Source organism: Diabrotica virgifera, chromosome 4, assembly GCF_917563875.1.
Source record: "Diabrotica virgifera virgifera chromosome 4, PGI_DIABVI_V3a".
Lineage (NCBI taxonomy): Eukaryota > Metazoa > Arthropoda > Insecta > Coleoptera > Chrysomelidae > Diabrotica > Diabrotica virgifera.
The window spans coordinates 1,390,349-1,407,899 of NC_065446.1; the positions used below are offsets into that span (position 1 = coordinate 1,390,349).

Consider the following 17,551-nt stretch of genomic DNA (forward strand, 5'->3'; position numbering starts at 1 on the left):
CTTTCATCTGACTGCGAGGCAGACGACTCACTGGGTACATAGTTTTCATCTGAGCTGAACTCTCCCTCATAAGCAGCATCTGAGTTCTCTTCATCCGACGTAATATCGTCATACAGCTGAATCAACCGCTGCTGTTCTCTCTTATACGGGTCACGGTCCGCCATCTGAAAGCAAAATAATATATTTTAAATTATACATCCTACTATAATAACATAAAATATTAGGCACAAAAATATCACACTAAATAAATTTATTTTTTACTTACATTTTTCGAGTAAAACTCGTATTCAACCTAACCTAACCACGTGTTTTACTATCTGCGGCACAGTACAACACACACCGCATACTTCAATATAACTGGCGACGCTGTACAGCTTCGCGTGTGACTTAGCCGGTTAGATACTTTAAATGGGTGGGGTGAAATAGAGAGGTGGAATTTACCAGACGGGTAACAGATTGGAAGGTATAGATAGGTATTCTATGACAGTGGCTTACGTGTTACCATGTATTTATATTATAATTATAACGCGGTACAGCGTTCTGCCACGATATTAGATTTTGTTAAGGACGCTTCACAGCGTTCTGCCACAACACAATTTTAAAAAAAGACGCTGCACAGCGTCTCTGTCCATCAAGGTGTTAATGTCCAATTATATCATTCTAATTTAAATTTTGTGAATTTACTCTTGATCAAAATTCATATTTTTTATATACCTCGTATAAAATTAATAAAATTTGATATATTATGATGGTTGCATTATAAATCTTAGACCATGAAGAGCTTTTTATGAAGAATAACTTTTCTTCGTCAAATTAACAATAAAAGAGTTATAAATGAAAATGTTGTTGGTATCCATAATTTGAGAAAAATCTTCAAATATTTTTTTCCATTAGAAGGATGTAATTGCACATATAAGACCATAATTTTTTATTCCAAACAACATTTCATATATTCGGTTCGCTAAACTCAGACACAACTGGCTAGTGATTTTAGGCAGTAATTTTGCCGATTCGACAAAAAAATAATTACAAAATAATTAGTAATTTTGCCGATTTTGGCAAAATTGGCAAAAAACAAAAAAATTACCTACTAAAATCACTAGCCAGTTGTGTCTGAATTTAGCGAACCGACTATAATAACAATTTTCATTTCATAACAAATGGAACAGTACATTTATCATAAGGTAGTCCCATTAAAGGGGAGGCCGTATGCTCGTATAAACCTTTGTAAAGTTATTAGTAAATTATTGCTTTCAAAATATACTCAAATTATATTTTTGAACATCGTATTTATTTTATATAATAAATATTAAATGCACTAGCAAATGTCATTGATATTTTATTAATACTTAATTTAAAATTTAGTTTGACATTCACGAAATGTCAAACTCAAATGTAAATAACCTATATGCTTTTCTTAAAAAATTCAGATTAAAAAAACTAGCCTACTTACTATAAACGATTTCAGCTGACGTTTAGTGTGTCGGCGGAAAATAAAAGGATTGTGATGTCACATTTTAGACTATGAGGTCGATTATCTCGAAGACGGTTAGATATATAGAAATGCCGTTTTCAGATTTGGATTCAGAAGACAAAACTACATAGGAATCCATCGATAAATCTATTCGAAGTATTGCAGGAGCCGCGACGCAATAACACACAGACTGCGAATTTATAAACGAAAAGTTTTCGTTGAAAATTCAACACCTATCTCGGAAACGAAGTATTTGCGCATATACGTTTATTAAGCAAACTCTCACTATTTTTTTTACGCAGAATTATCCCTTAAAGTTTGCCATACTTATTTAAAAACACCCTGTATTGACGAAAAACAAGGCTGGTTGTTAAAGTACCTAACTTTTTTACTCTCCAACATAAGCGAATGAATAAAAAAACAGAATGTTAAGAAAACATGAGGCTACAGTTGTGTTTTCATTTCAGTATTTATTTATAAATGCCTGAATATTCCACAGGGTGACGCGAACTTTGACAAAAAATCACAGTTTGATTGGTACACCCGGTATACAATGACAATTTACCTGTCTAGCAACAATATTATAGCGACATAGGCCTTTTCATTCACACTCATTTGTTTCGAGCTTCTGTCATATGTCGTATAATTCGTGTATATTATTATTATACCCAGATTATAAAATATATATGACAGAAGCTCGAAACAAGTGACAATCGATGAAAAGCCCCATTGTTAAAGAATAAGGCTATAATAACATGTTAAAAAATCACTTAAATCGGACAACAGGTTTGGGAAATTCGAGACATTAAAAATGACGCATTTTTAAGGTGTGCGTTAATTTCTTGGAGAATTATGTAATGTTTTATCATAAAAATTATTTTAAAAAAACATTGTTATCTACAGAACTAAAGCATTTAGGTTAAAGGTTAATAAAAAAGTACTGATTAATAAGTATACAAAGGAATTTCCATTTTGTTCTACATAGTTGTATGTAGTGTTAGTCAAACAAAATGGCTAATAAAAGTTCAATGATTTTATTTTTGTGCGTACTAATATGGAAAGAAAATACCGTTGAAGGAAATGTCCAGAATTTACCAAGTAAGAAATACATAAGAAATCTGTCTCTCTATTTAGTCTTCTTCGGTCCATCTTTGGACATAGGCCTCCCCAATCCTGCTTTTCCACTCTTCTCTGTCTGTCGCTACAGTCATCCACGTTAGAGCCCACGTGCTTCTTGATATCACCTGCCCATCTCATTTGGGGCCTTCCTCTAACGGTCTCCAATTTATAAGAATTTTGTTCCATCGTTCTTTTTATCTTATATTGTGTCCAGCAAATCTCCATTTCAATTTTGCAACTTCTTGTCTAACATTCCTAACTTTGGTTTTCTCTTTTATCCACTCGTTTCTCTTTTTATCCATTAGTCTTATGTGAAACATTTGCCTTTCCATTGCTCTTTACGTTTTTATGATTTTGTCCATGTTTGCTTTTGTAAACGTCCACGTTTGGGAACCATAAGTGAGAACAGAGAGTACGCATTGATTGTATACCTTGGTCTTAAGATGTTGTGGATATCTTTTGTTTTTAAGGATGTAGCTTAGTTTACCAAATGCCGCCCATGCCAGTCTAACTCGTCTTTTGATCTCTGCTGTTTGGTTTTCCTTGTTAGGTTTTATAATTTGATCCAGATATATATAGGGTGAGGCAGATAACTGGCCTATTAGAAATATCTCGAGAACTAATAGCAACAGAATCATGAAAATTGGAATAAAGGGGTTTTGAAGGATGATCTATTAAATGAAAATATTTTCATCTCTCTGCAACTTCCGGTTATACCGGAAGTTGCTTATAACTTCGTTTTTTTAAATGGGACACCCTGTATATTTTTCCATTTTTGGATTCTTTTCGATGTCTTCTTTCTTAAAATTTGAGGTTTTGTAATATTATACAGGGTATTTTAAAAGGTAATTACGTTTTTTTATTAATTTCGTAGCAATATTCACACCCTGTAGAATTGTAGTAGTTTGACATCTAAAACTCTACTTACGTTCAAATGATTTTTAATATACTCTACTATTGATAAGAATCATTAGTATAGCTAAGTTTTTAATTTTAGTATACAGGGATGGTCGAAACTCGGAATGAGTATTTTCTGAGTTTTCTTAAATGCAACACCCTGTATTTTTGTATTGTAATGAAATGATATTGTATAGTACTTTTTTATTTCTTAAGCATTCCCTATACCTAACTGCTTTAATTTGTGAGTTATTGGTGATTCAAGCTAAACATTAATTGCAACAAAAAATAAGTAAAATTTTATTAGGTTGGCCGTGAAAATACTCAATCCCAATTAACTTTTTAGAAATAAATACATATTAATCCAGACTGGTCCTTAAAATTACCAATAATGGTTTAGCTATCAATATACCTACGTAGTTAAGATTGTTGGTGCGATTAACAATTAAGCACAAATTAAAGCAGTTAGGTATAGGGAATGCTTAAGAAATAAAAAAGTACCATAAAATATCATTTCATTACAATACTAAAATACAGGGTGTTCCATATAAGAAAACTCAGAAAATACTCATTTCGAGTTTCGACCAACCCTGTATACTAAAATTAAAAATTTAGCTATACTAATGATTCTTAACAATAGTAGAGTATATTAAAAATTATTTGAACGTAAGTAGAGTTTTAGATGTCAAACTACTACAATTCTACAAGGTGTTAATTTTGCTACGAAATTAGTAAAAAAAACGTAATTATCTTTTAAAATACCCTGTATAATATTACAAAACCTCATATTTTAAGAAATAAGACATCGAAGAGAATCCAAAAATGTAAAAATATACAGGGTGTCCCATTTAAAAAAACGAAGTTATAAGCAACTTCCGGTATAACCGGAAGTTCGAAAGAGATGAAAATATTTTCATTTAATAGACCATCCTTCAAAACTCCTTTATTCCAATTTTCAGGATTCTGTTGCCTTTAGTTCTCGAGATATTTCTAATAGGCCCTTTATTTGCCTCACCCTGTATAATCGTGAACTTGTTCTATTTCATCTTGTCGGATCCTCATTGTCATGTCATCATCTGTATTTGTTACGATTTTGGTCTTGGTGTAATTAATTAAGGCCTATCTTTCTATCTTCTATGTCCAGTTCTACCATCATTTCAAACAATTCTTCTTTTTTATCGGTTATCAATACGATGTCATCAGCGTACCTTAGGTGGTTCAAGCATTGTCCACTAAAATTTGTGGACATAAGAAATACTTAATATAAATTTTCTGATACTGCATTCTTGCATGGATAGTTGTGGCTTTTATTTTGTATATTCATTCACTGACACTGAACGTTTGTTTGTGAATTTTGTAACAAAATCAAAGACCTATTAGACTACATTCTCTTGGTCTGTACAGCTCAATGAACTGTGAACGAGAATTTGGGAGATAGTGGTTGGTTATTATTAATTTCCTTGATGAAAACGAAATATAGATCTGGGTCATATTCTTATTTCCAAACAATATACAATAGGCGGAATTGTTTACAGTAAGGAGAAAAAGGGTTTTATTTTAATACACGCTGATTTATCCGTTTCTTAACTTATAATGGTCTCATCGGCTATATACTATGTATGTCCCATACACTGATACTCGGATGTAAATAGCGGATGGGTCCATTCTGTATAGAGATAATACAAAATCTTAAATGTGAACAAATATAAGATTATCTAAAATAGTAGTGTGAGTAATGTCTACTATTATATATTTCAGCTATTCATTTGGTACAGAACGCAAATCCTGCAATTCCAAATCTGATAACTTTTGGTAACAGTGTGTACTATATTGCACATACTTTTGAGGTAAGTTACATACAGTAAGCGCCAGGCTAGTAGACGCACGGGTACCTAATTTCTAGGCGTGGGCTAATCCGGCCCGTTCTCACATGTGACTTTTATGTCTGTCATGTCATGTGGCTGTCATAAAACTATTCAAAATAATGGTTTTTCCGTACTAAAAATACATTAATTAATAGTATTGTTACTCTGCTGTAAAAAAACTTTATTATTCAAACACCAAAAATATTATAATAATATGTATCGGTTTTAGAACGTCTTTCGACGTTGTCCGATGCCTAACTTCCACGTCCTTCTATCATCCCATTGGCCATCTCTAAGATCCCTTGTACTCATTGCTTTGGTTACCCCTTCTTTCCATGTCTTTTTGGGTCTTCTTCGTTTTTTGCGGTTTGGTGGTACCCACTGCATGATCTTTTTGGGCAATCTTGTGTCTTCCATTCTTTGAACATGACCATACCCCAAATCAACTGTTTCCTCTCAATGTCTGTTGTTAAGTAACCATCTATTTTAATTCGTCGTCTTACTTCCTCATTTCGAACTCTTTCCCTACTGGATATACCTAAACCTAACGATCTTTTAAACACATCCATTTCTACAGCTTCTAGTTTTTTCCTGTTGTTCTCGGTTATTCTTCAAGTTTCTGCTCCGTAAAGTAGGCTGCTTTTAATAAGTGTTTCATAGATATTGTATTTTCGCTGTATTCCTATTTCGGAGCTCCAGAGTAGGTATTCCATTTAGTCAGCCAATTGTTACACCAAATATATTACAATACTTTATAACTTTTACAACTTCAATACAATGACAACTATAACTATAAGCTTTAAATACTTCTATAATTTGTCAAATTTCTATGTTTATATTGATTTCTATACATTTTCTGACGTTCTAGAATTCTAGACGTCACTAGACATAAAAGTAAACGGTGCAACAAGTGATAAGTCCAGGACTGTATTATGTACCTCATTATACCCGTGTGTCTAGTAGCGTGGCGGATTAAAACTAAAACAATGCGAACGTTTAATTCTAGATGAAGGGAGTATTATTTTTCTTACTTTTTAAGGGTAGTTGGTTAGAGGCAACGCTACATTGTAAATCTTTTAACATGGACCTCGTCAGTATTGAAACACAAGAAGAAAATAACTTTCTTTACCAAAAGATGAAGGAATACTGTAAGTATCGTGTTAAATGTTCTGTGTTGGTATCATAATATGACGTCACTTGCTATGTGGTGGATGACGTGCAACGGTATTTATAATGTATGAACCATAAGTAGGTTAACATTAAGATACCGTCTGCACATTTAAGGTTTGTGATTATTCCTTGTACATCTACTTTTGTCAAATTCGACCTGCTTTCCTAGTTTCATTTTGGAGGAAAGTTTTCAGTTTCTCATTGACGATTTGTGCAGTTCTTGCTAGCATCTGACACAGTTTCTTCTGTAGATTTGATCATTTCTGGTGTTATTGTATCTGCACCTGGTGACTTGTTGTTTACCAGGTTCTTCTTCTAGTTCATCATAATTCTGGTGGATTTGTTCCAGTAGACATCTCTCATAACCACTGTATTAATTAATCCAGCGATTTCTATGTTGTATCTTCTCAGCTCCCTCTAAATGACTGTCATCTTGTCAGTATGTATTTTCACTTCTTGTATGGATATTTGTCATGTGTCTCATTGTCACACGTACTGTGTGACAAAATTCGAGGCATCACGGTTAACTTTCTTGGGAATAACAATGCAACAGAAGTGTTTATCTATGTGACGCTGTAAGTTATGGGATGAGAATGATACTTACGTAGTTGATGGAATAAAAGAACTAATACCTGTATCCTCCGAGAAAATAAACCGTAAGCGAGAAACAATATATACTAAAATCACAATAAAGACGCACTAAAACAAACCAAGACACGTTTAATGTTACGAGTAGCACTCCCGAATCATGATTTACAATGTATCATCATCATCATCATTCTCTTTGCCTTATCCCTATGCGGGGTCGGCTTCCCTAATTGCATTTCTCCACACAACTCTATCTTGGGTTATAGCAATGTTAATCCCCTTTAGCAATGTTAATCCCCTTTATCATGATTTACAATGTATAAGCTTTGTATTTGGGATTTACAATGTACATACTGGTATATAATTTTTATGGGGAAAATTTAGCGAATTCATTTTATATCCAAGACCACAAGATCGTAACTTTTCATCGCCCTGTATATGGCCAAAATTGGTAAATAATATGTTTTAGTCGTTAAGCAGTGTTTCGTGGAAAGTGAAAAACATTAGTGGTTAAGATTCTACGAACGGACTTGACGATTCAAGAACAATAGAACTAAACGATCGGTTTAAGAAAGTGGATGTATTTGCGGTTGACGTGGACAATGGAACGTTTTTAAATGCTTCCTAGAAAGTAAACAAAATTGTTTAATTTAGAATATGTAAGATATTAATAATATCTAGCATGTAAGACAAAAATTAATTTTGGTATCTCCTGGAATTTATAAGATGGAAAATTTGTATACAACAATATTTGCTTTTAAGAAAGGAAAGTAGGGATGTAATGTGTAGATAGAATGCTTGCGATTGGCGAGAAGATATGGATGGAGGGAAAAGAGTGTTTAATTCTCAGATTGATGAAGGAAAAAGGTTACTGTGTGTAATTAAGATCTGAGGAGAGCAGTCCAGTTCGGAAAGTAGTGATTTTGTGTGAAGTGGTTAATTTGGTGGCCGTATAAGCAGATTTCTGTTGAGACAAAATCGTGATCGAGTCGAGAAGTAAAATCTCCTTGTGTCCGAATAGATTCCAGTTTTCTGTCTGGAGCGAGTAGCCGGTTTGTATCAATTTTTCACAAGATAACGAGCTGAGAAAAAATCTTGTAATTATAAAAATTGATATTGTTTGTACCGAGTCAGAGAATAAATTGAGGAGAGATTTCTAACGAGTGCTGTTTGTTGGTGAAGCAGTTGGAAGAGAAGAACCGTCGCAGCATCCGAAGGAGCACGTGTGGGGGAACCGAGGACAACACAATCCATGATAACAAGTATAGAAGATAAAAAAGATTAGTCAGATTATGTATGAAAAGGAGAGAGTTGTTTTATATTACATACCATATTTGTTTTAATTTAACAGTTACAGCATAATTCATTCATTCATAAATTCATAGAAGATATAAGTAATCTATTTAGAAGGTGAAAATTAAATTTTGTTTTTTTATATATATAATAATAAGAACAGTCTACAGAATCTTATTAGATAACAAAATTTTACAACAAAATTGAGTTTTAGCGTACATTTTAAATCGTATATAATTTATGGTATAGCATATAAATACATAATAGTAAAATTTTACAGGATTTTGAGTAGGTACGTTTATTTTCCTTGTGTTGTCCTGGATGAAGTGAGCAACGAGAAATACTAGAAGCCACAAACGAAACGTAATAGGTACTTTAAAATCAATTAGCCCTGAGAATAAATTTTATTGGCAATTTTTATTAAATTTGGGTTTTGTTTCCATGAGTAGTAATTAAAATAATTTATTAATTAATCGAATTAATAAGATGCTGATCAATTTCTTAATAGAGAGAAAATATAGAGCATAATAATACATGTACATATATACATTGTAAATCATGATTTGTGAATGCTCCACTCGTAACATTTTCAAGTGTCTTGGTTTATTCATTTCTAGCTTTCTAATCTTTATTGTTGTGATTGTAATATAGTGTAAGACAGGGTTGTTCGTAAATTGTAGAGTTGAGGAACAAAAATGGGAGATTTAAGGAACAAATAAAACGTTGTTTACCCAATGGCTGTATTTTAAGAACTACTTGTTAAACAAACGTTGAAAGCAACACACTATACAGTAAATAGTAAAGCGGCCAGTAGATGGCACTGCTATAAAAATATTTAATTTATTTATCTATATCCAACACTCCCACTAGATAAACAAATTAAGAAAATAACATTTATCAAATGTTTATTACACTATCTTAACTAAACCAATCTCTTTCAAAAACTTATTATGTTTCACAGAACTCAAGCTTTTTGTCAAGAGATCAGCTGGCATGTTAGCTGTGTCCAAATATTCCAGCTTTATCAAACCTTTGTTTACAGCTTCTTTGACAAAATGATATCGGATATCAATGTGTTTCGTCCTTCTATTCAATACAGGATTTATTGCTAATTTATGAGCTCCCATATTATCATTATATAGTATAACGATTTCATCAATACCCAACATCTCATACAACAAATTTTTTAAAAAAATAGCCTCTTTAGCAGCTTCTGATACTGCTATGTATTCCGCTTCTGTGCTTGACAGAGAAACACTATTCTGTTTTCTGCTTTCCCAGACAATAGGTCCACCAGAAAACTGAAAATAGAAGCCCGTATAAGATTTTCTGTCATGAGAATTACTCCCCCAACTGGCATCTACATAGCCTTTCAAATATTTTAATATTCGTTTTACATGCTTCCAATGCGTTTCTGAATGATAATTATTAAATTGACTGAGATAACTTACAGGATATGAAATGTCTGGTCTTGTCAAAACTGATAAATACATAAGACCACCTATTAAATTCTGATAAGGCAATTGAGCAGATGCATTATCGTCTCTATTCAAATTTAAACTAATTTCCATTGGGGTAGAAACCTCTTTCGAATCCTCCATATTGAACCTTTTTAACAACTGTTCAATATAGGATTTTTGATCTAAAGTTATAACACCATTCTCTTTATTATGAGTTACTCTCATACCTAAACAATTCTTAATTTCTCCCAAATCTTTAATTCTGAAACATTCATTTAATTTCAACTTTAAATTATCTGATTCATCTGAATCATTAGAAAAAATAAAAAAATCATCAACATAAACAGAGATAATGGTTTTTAGATTATTTTTCATCTTTGTGTATAGACATGGCTCATAATCAGATTTCTTATAACCTAGATTAATTAAGAAATTATCAACTTTTTCATACCAAGACCGAGCTGACTGTTTTAAACCATATATGGCTTTCTTTAGCCTTAATACTTTATTATTTTCAATTTCTAAACCTTCAGGTACTGTCATAAAAACTTTTTCTTTTAAATCACCATTTAAAAAAGCCGTCGCAACATCAAGATGAAAAATATCCAAATTCAAATTTGCTGACAAAGCAAATAAAAGTCTTAATGTAGAATGCCTTATGACTGGAGAAAAGGTTTCATTATAATCAACACCAAATTTTTGAGTGTAACCTTTTGCTACCAGTCTTGCACGATATTTCACTTTACCTGAGTTATCAACCTTTTTCTTGTATACCCACTTACACTTCACTACACAACCATCTTCAGGAACATCAACCACTTCCCATGCTGAGTTATCCTCGAAAGACTGCAGTTCTTCTGTCATAGCCCCTAACCATAAGTTACTATCTGGTCTAGACATGGCATCCTCGACACTAACCGGATCAGAGTCACTATCCGAGCACAAATAAGTCACAAACTCATCAAACCTTTTTGGCTTAGGTATTCTTGTTGATCTCCTGATTTCATCCACTGGCAAATTCGGCAAGTCACATACATAATCGGGATCATTGTTCTCAACAATTTCATCAGTCGATGTGTTCTCTTCAACCTGATGATTCTGATCCTGACATGATGTATTATTATCTCCCACTGAATCTAACATTTCTTTTGCCCCATGTTCACCTTCTAAATCAACATGAATCACTTCACACCTTTTTGTGTCTTCCATAATTTGTATGTCTCTACTTACTATTACTTCTTTAGTGGTCGGATTATACACCCTGTATCCTTTCGTAGTCTCAGAGTATCCTACTAAAATGTGCAGAATAGCCTTTTTCTCCCATTTTGATCTTTTTTCTTTTGGAACATGTACCATCACCTTGCTGCCAAATATTCTAAGACCACTAACGTCAGGTTTGCTATCTGTCCACATTTCAAATGGTGTTTTCTTTAAGCCGGAAGCCAGCGATCTATTTTTTAGATAAACAGCTGTGTTTACAGCTTCAGCCCAAAACATTTTTTCAAGATTAGCATCAAACAACAGACATTTTGCCTTTTCTATGATTGTCCGATTTAAACGTTCGGCTACACCATTTTGTTCAGGAGTGTAGGGATTCGTTTTTTGATGTATAATACCATTTACAGTTAAATAATCTTCAAATTCTTTTGAACAAAACTCTCCACCATTGTCACTTCGCAAAGTTTTTATATGGACACCCTTCTGGTTTTCTGCCATACTTTTAAAATTTTTAAAACAATTAAAAACTTCACTTTTTGTTTTAATAAAATAAATGAATACCATTTTACTAAAATCATCTTGGAAAGTAACAAAATATTTAGAGCCACCTAATGATTTGTTTTCCATGGGCCCGCATACATCGCTGTGAATAAGCTGTAATAAACTACTGGCCCTGTGACCTTTTTCTGGAAACGGTAATCTCGTTTGTTTCCCCTCACAACAAACTATACAGTTTTGCTTGTTAATATCAATTTTCCCAGTCACATTCAGTCCATCTACTATTCCATCTTTCATTTTATTTAGATATAGGCTATTTAGATGACCGAAACGTCTGTGCCAGGTATCCCCAGTTACAAATAAACAATTTTTACGATCTGAAATACATTCAGTATTCAATTTATAAACACCATCTATCAATTCAGCTGTTGCAATAATTCCATTTTTATTGTATATTTTGCAACCTGCATTTTCAAATATAACTTCATTTCCATTTTTAATCAATTGAGAAACAGATAAAAGATTTGTCGTCAGATCAGGAACATATAATATATTATTGATGCTTACCTCTAATCTCTTTTTATCGACAATTGTGGTTACCATCATATCACCAGCACATTTCACTTCCAAACTTTCACTGTTAGCCACAGTTATATTGGACGAACTTGCATCTCGGATATTTGTCAACCAATCTTTTCTCGCTGTAAGATGCGTGCTGCATCCAGAATCGACATAAAAATCTGTAGATTTAAAGTTTCCACTTAAGAATGTTGCACTAAACGCATTATTATTAGCACTAGGGCACTTATTCATATAATGACCTTTTTGTTTACACCGGAAGCAGGTTATGTTTTTCTTGTTAACTTTTTTGACATGCTTAGTGCTAACTTCACTCGACTTTGACATAAAAGCTGTCTGCTTTTCACTGTTAGTGCTGTCTATCTGCATATCTAGCAATTTAGATTTGATTACATCAGTGGTAATAGATATCCCCGAATGTTCAATTGCCAATAACATTGGAGTATACTGTTCCGGAAGTCCCGCTAGGAGAAGCGATCCCAACCACAAGTCATCAATTTGGAAACCAGTCCTATTCAACTTCTGTGCAGTTTCGATCACCTGATTCACATAGGATTCCATGGAACTGCAATTTTCCAACCTTAGTGATATGAGTGTTCGAAGCAATCCTATTTTCCTCGAAAAACCTGAGTCTTCGAATAACTTTTTCAGCTTATCCCATACATCTTTCGCCGTTTCAGCTTCTTTCACATGCAAATATATGGATGGATCCAAAGTCAATATTAACTTAGCTTTGGCTTTGGCAACAAGCGTTGTGTCTTGTTCAGTTCCCTGAATACACTTTGTTAGTCCTTCTAGAACAAAGACATTCTCAACCGCGAACGACCAGTCCTGGTAGTTATCTCTACCGGTTAAACGCGGCACACTTGTAAGATAATTCACCGCCATTTTCGATACTGTTAATAACCACGTTGTTAACCAACAAACCGACTAACTAACTTTTTATCGAATGAACACACACTGTTTTGATTTGAACGACCAGAAAATCTTCCACTTAATCGTTTGAGCCCATAACCTGTTCGTAAATTGTAGAGTTGAGGAACAAAAATGGGAGATTTAGGGAACAAATAAAACGTTGTTTACCCAATGGCTGTATTTTAAGAACTACTTGTTAAACAAACGTTGAAAGCAACACACTATACAGTAAATAGTAAAGCGGCCAGTAGATGGCACTGCTATAAAAATATTTAATTTATTTATCTATATCCAACAAGGGTTACTTACTTACTCCGTGGCGTTACAACCCTTCGTGGGTTTTAGCCGACTCGACAACATGCCTCCACTGTTCTCGGTCTTGAGCAACCTCTATCCAATTCTCCACGCCGATAGCTTTCAGATCTCCTGTTATATTATCTCACCACCGGAGTCCAGGGCGTCCACGTTGTGTTCTTCCAGTTGGGACTTCCTCCCGCGCCAGCCTTACTTGTCTTTGGTCAGAATGTCTTCTGAGGTGCCCTGCCCATTGGAGTCTTCTGTAGAGTAACTTAGAGTTCTTTGTTAGTTCTTATCCTATATTGTACTGATGCTTCATCCAGCACAGGCAGAAATATCTTCCTTAGGATTTTTCTTTCCCAAACACGTAGTATCTCTTCGTTTGCCTTTGTTATCGTCCACGTTTCGCTTCCATACATCACAACGGGTCGTATGATTGTTTTATACACTTGTATCTTCGTACGTCTTGTTGGTTATTTCGATTAGAGAGGGTTGCTAAGCCATAAAGTAGTAAACTGTAAAATAGCAGTATTAGCTGCCCGAACTGCGGGTATCACATATTTTTATTCTATTTTCAGTTGGTAATTCACCCGCATTGGAGTTTTGGAGTTCAGCAGCAAAAGTGCAGAACAGATGGGTATGGATGGGTAAAGGACGTCCAATCAACTACACCAACTGGTATCCCAATCAACCAGACAACTCGGAAAATAATGAAAATCGTATACAAGTGAATTATGAGTGGGCAAATGGTGTTCGCTGGAACGACAGGAATGAAAATAATGGCAGGTTGCATGCACTTTGTGAAGCAGAAATTGGTAGAACGGTGGCTGAAATCGTTGGTGCAGCTTGCAATGCTACTAATTCAGTCCCTACATTGTAATATATTGATAATAAATGAGATTTTTATTTTCGTTTTATAGTCCGTCCCACCTTGACTTTACAGTATAGGGAACATAAATATAGGCAATGCAGTCCTTATGATAGTTTTTAGCGCGATAATGCCGATGTTATCAAAAAGAATTTATAATCGAACATTAGAGAGTTAGAGAGATTAAATTACAACTGTTTTAGAAAGACAATCTACAATTTTAGGATTCATATGCGTAATATCAACTATAGAATATCAAATAAACTTAAACGCATATATGAATCCTAAAATTGGAGATTACATTTCTAAAACAGTTTTAATTTAATCTCTCTAAGCGCCGGACTCCACTTGCTATTTGTAGTCGCGAAAATTGAACACATTGTTTCAATTACAAGTCAATCAATTTGCGACTAAATAATCGTGAATTGACTTGTATTTGAAACAATACGTGTTCAATTTTCGCGGCAAAACAATCGCGCGACTAAAAAATCGCAAGTGGAGTCCGGCGCTAATGTTAGATTACAAATTATTTTTGATAAAATTGGCATGCACGGTGCTAAAACTCTCATAAGAACTGCATTGCCTGTTCCTTATACTGTAAAGTCAAGGTGGGACGGACTATAGTATGATTTATCTTTCCAAGCCATAAACTTTAAATACAAATAAAATAATTATTACTGATGTTTTTAATTTGCAACATATACGCGTGCTTAATCGACTATGAAAAGGCATTTGACAGAGTTCAACACCAAAAGATGATTAAAATTCGAAAAGAAGCAGACTTGGATGACAAAGACCTCAGAATAATTTCAGAACTCTACTGAAATCAGACCGCATATAGGGAACTGTAATAGCAGACCAACTAGAGCGAGACATAGAAATAAAACGCAAAATAGCAAGGACTAAAACTACTTTTATGAAAATGAAGTAATTTCTTTGCAATAATCATTAAGTTTAAAACTAAGACAAATAATGGTTAAGTGCTATGTTTGGTCTGTACTTTTGTAGGGTGTAGAAGTATGGACGCTAAAAGTATCGATCATGAACAGAGTTGAAGCATTGGAAATGTGGATTCATAGACGGATGCTGAAGATACCTTGCACAACAAGAAAAACAAATGAAGAAGTACTATAAGGAGGGTGAACAAAGACAGAAAACTGCTAAAGACTGTTAAACACTGGAAAATGTCTTATCTGGGACATATAGTCAGAGGAAATTGATATAAAATATTACAATTGATCATTAAAGGAAAAATAGAGCTGTAGAGGTGTAGGAAGAAAACAAGTTTCTTCGTCAAAAACCATTCGTGAACGGATTCAGATATCAAATGCAGGACAATTATTCCATATTGCAGAAGATGGAGAGGCCTGCGCAATGGTGATCGCCAACGTCGGATAATTGAGGGGATTAGATGCTAAGGGGTACAAGTGATAAAATGCTTTAATACCCCAGGCTGTGAAAAAACGTGATATAATTCAGGAATTTTTGAAACCTATCAGGTGTTGTAAAGGACGATGCCAGGAATAACTTCTACTAAAATGTAACCAAAAATATTGTGAGCTTTTTTTGTTATTGCGATTTTCATTTGTTAAATTTTCAATTTTTATTGATTTTTAATTTTGTAGCTTAGGATACTGATTTTAGAGAAAAACTTTTAAATAGAAAGTTGTAGTAAATTAAAAAACCTATAGTTTGAGCTATGGTAAGTTTAATTTCGTTAATTGGTTATTGCAAAACAGCCTGCGAAAGGTCCAAAATGGCCGTTTTTTACAATTGCATTATTTATTGTACAAATATTTTTTTTTTATTTTTTAAAGCTTTAAAATGAAGATCTTTCAATTCCAAATATAAAAAAAAATGTAAAGCCAGATTTACGAATTTGTTGCTTAGATATCATAAATTGTTTATCCCAAGAGGTAAAATGTCGAAGGCTATAACTTTTTGAAAAAAAATCGTAGAAAGTTGGTGAAACATCAATCTCCTTCGAAAGAGTTATGTTTTCATATTCTGATGTAAATAAATGCGTAAAACATTTTTAAACCTCTAATTTTTGGATTTGAAAATAAGGGGGCAAATTTCGTTATAAACATTTAGAGCTGAAGCGGCCCTGTACATCCTATGAGTTTTTAACTTACATATGATTGTTGCTGAAGATGAAACGAAGGTTTATAAAAAAAATTCTACGACCAACTGAAGCCGAGATAATTTTTGGGTTTGCAAATAAGGGGGCAAATTTCGTTATAAACATTTAGAGCTGAAGCGGCCCTGTATATCCTATGAGTTTCTAACTTACAGATTATTGTTGCTAAAGACGAAACGAAGATTTATAAAAAAATTAAAATTTTCTACAACCAACTGAAACCGAGATAATTGTTTTTTTTCTTAAATCATAGTGCCTTTAGTTATAACAATTAAGAAATTATTTTACAGTCATTGACTAAAGAAAGACTTATATTATCTTAAAATAAAAATTATTATAAAATATAATTATATTTAATTATTAAAAATTATTTTTTAAATCGGTGCTTTTGCAAGCGGCCGAATTTTGCAAATCGCCCGGCTCGCTTCAAATCCGCGCGCTCGGAAAATTTTTACGTAACTTGTATTAAATGACAGAAAACAATTTAATAATATTACCATTATAATATACAGTCTATTTACCACTGTGTTTGTTTTTCTTTATAAACTTTTATATGTGAAATCCAAAAAGAATAGTCACTACAAGAAGAAAAAGTTTTATGTATATTATAGTAAGAAGTAACATTATTATTATTATATTTATATAACAATGAAAAAATTAAAAATATAGATATATATATATATATATATATATATATATATTTCATATATATGTATCATTTTTGTAATATTATTTCTTCAGAAATGAAATTTCACATATAAAAGTTTATCAAGAAAAATAAATACAGTGGTAAATAGATTGTATATTATAACGGTAATATTATTAAATTGTTTTCTGTCAAAATTTAATACAAGTTACGTGAAAATTTTCCGGATGCGCGGATTTGAAGCGAGCCGGGCGATTTGCAAAATTCGGCCGCTCGCAAAAGCACCGATTTTAAAAATAATTTTTAATAATTAAATGTAATTATATTTTATAATAATTTTTATTTTAAGATAATATAAGTCTTTCTTTAGTCAATGACTGTAAAATAATTTCTTAATTGTTATAAATAAAGGCACTACGACTTAAGAAAAAAAAACAATTATCTCGGCTTCAGTTGGTTGTAGAAAATTTTTATTTTTTATAAATCTTCGTTTTGTCTTCAGCAACAATAATCTGTAAGTTAGA

General features: G+C 33.0%; 1 protein-coding gene across 1 annotated transcript; it reads left to right on the plus strand.

Moving 5' to 3' along the window:
• Positions 1 to 2,410: 2,410 nt before the first annotated feature.
• On the plus strand, positions 2,411 to 14,283 carry LOC114324393 (E-selectin-like). Its single transcript, XM_050649014.1, has 4 exons — positions 2,411 to 2,572; positions 5,249 to 5,337; positions 6,395 to 6,503; positions 13,952 to 14,283. The coding sequence occupies exons 1-4, from the start codon at positions 2,485 to 2,487 to the stop codon at positions 14,251 to 14,253; spliced, it is 588 nt and encodes a 195-aa protein (XP_050504971.1). The 5' UTR covers positions 2,411 to 2,484; the 3' UTR covers positions 14,254 to 14,283.
• Positions 14,284 to 17,551: the final 3,268 nt, after the last annotated feature.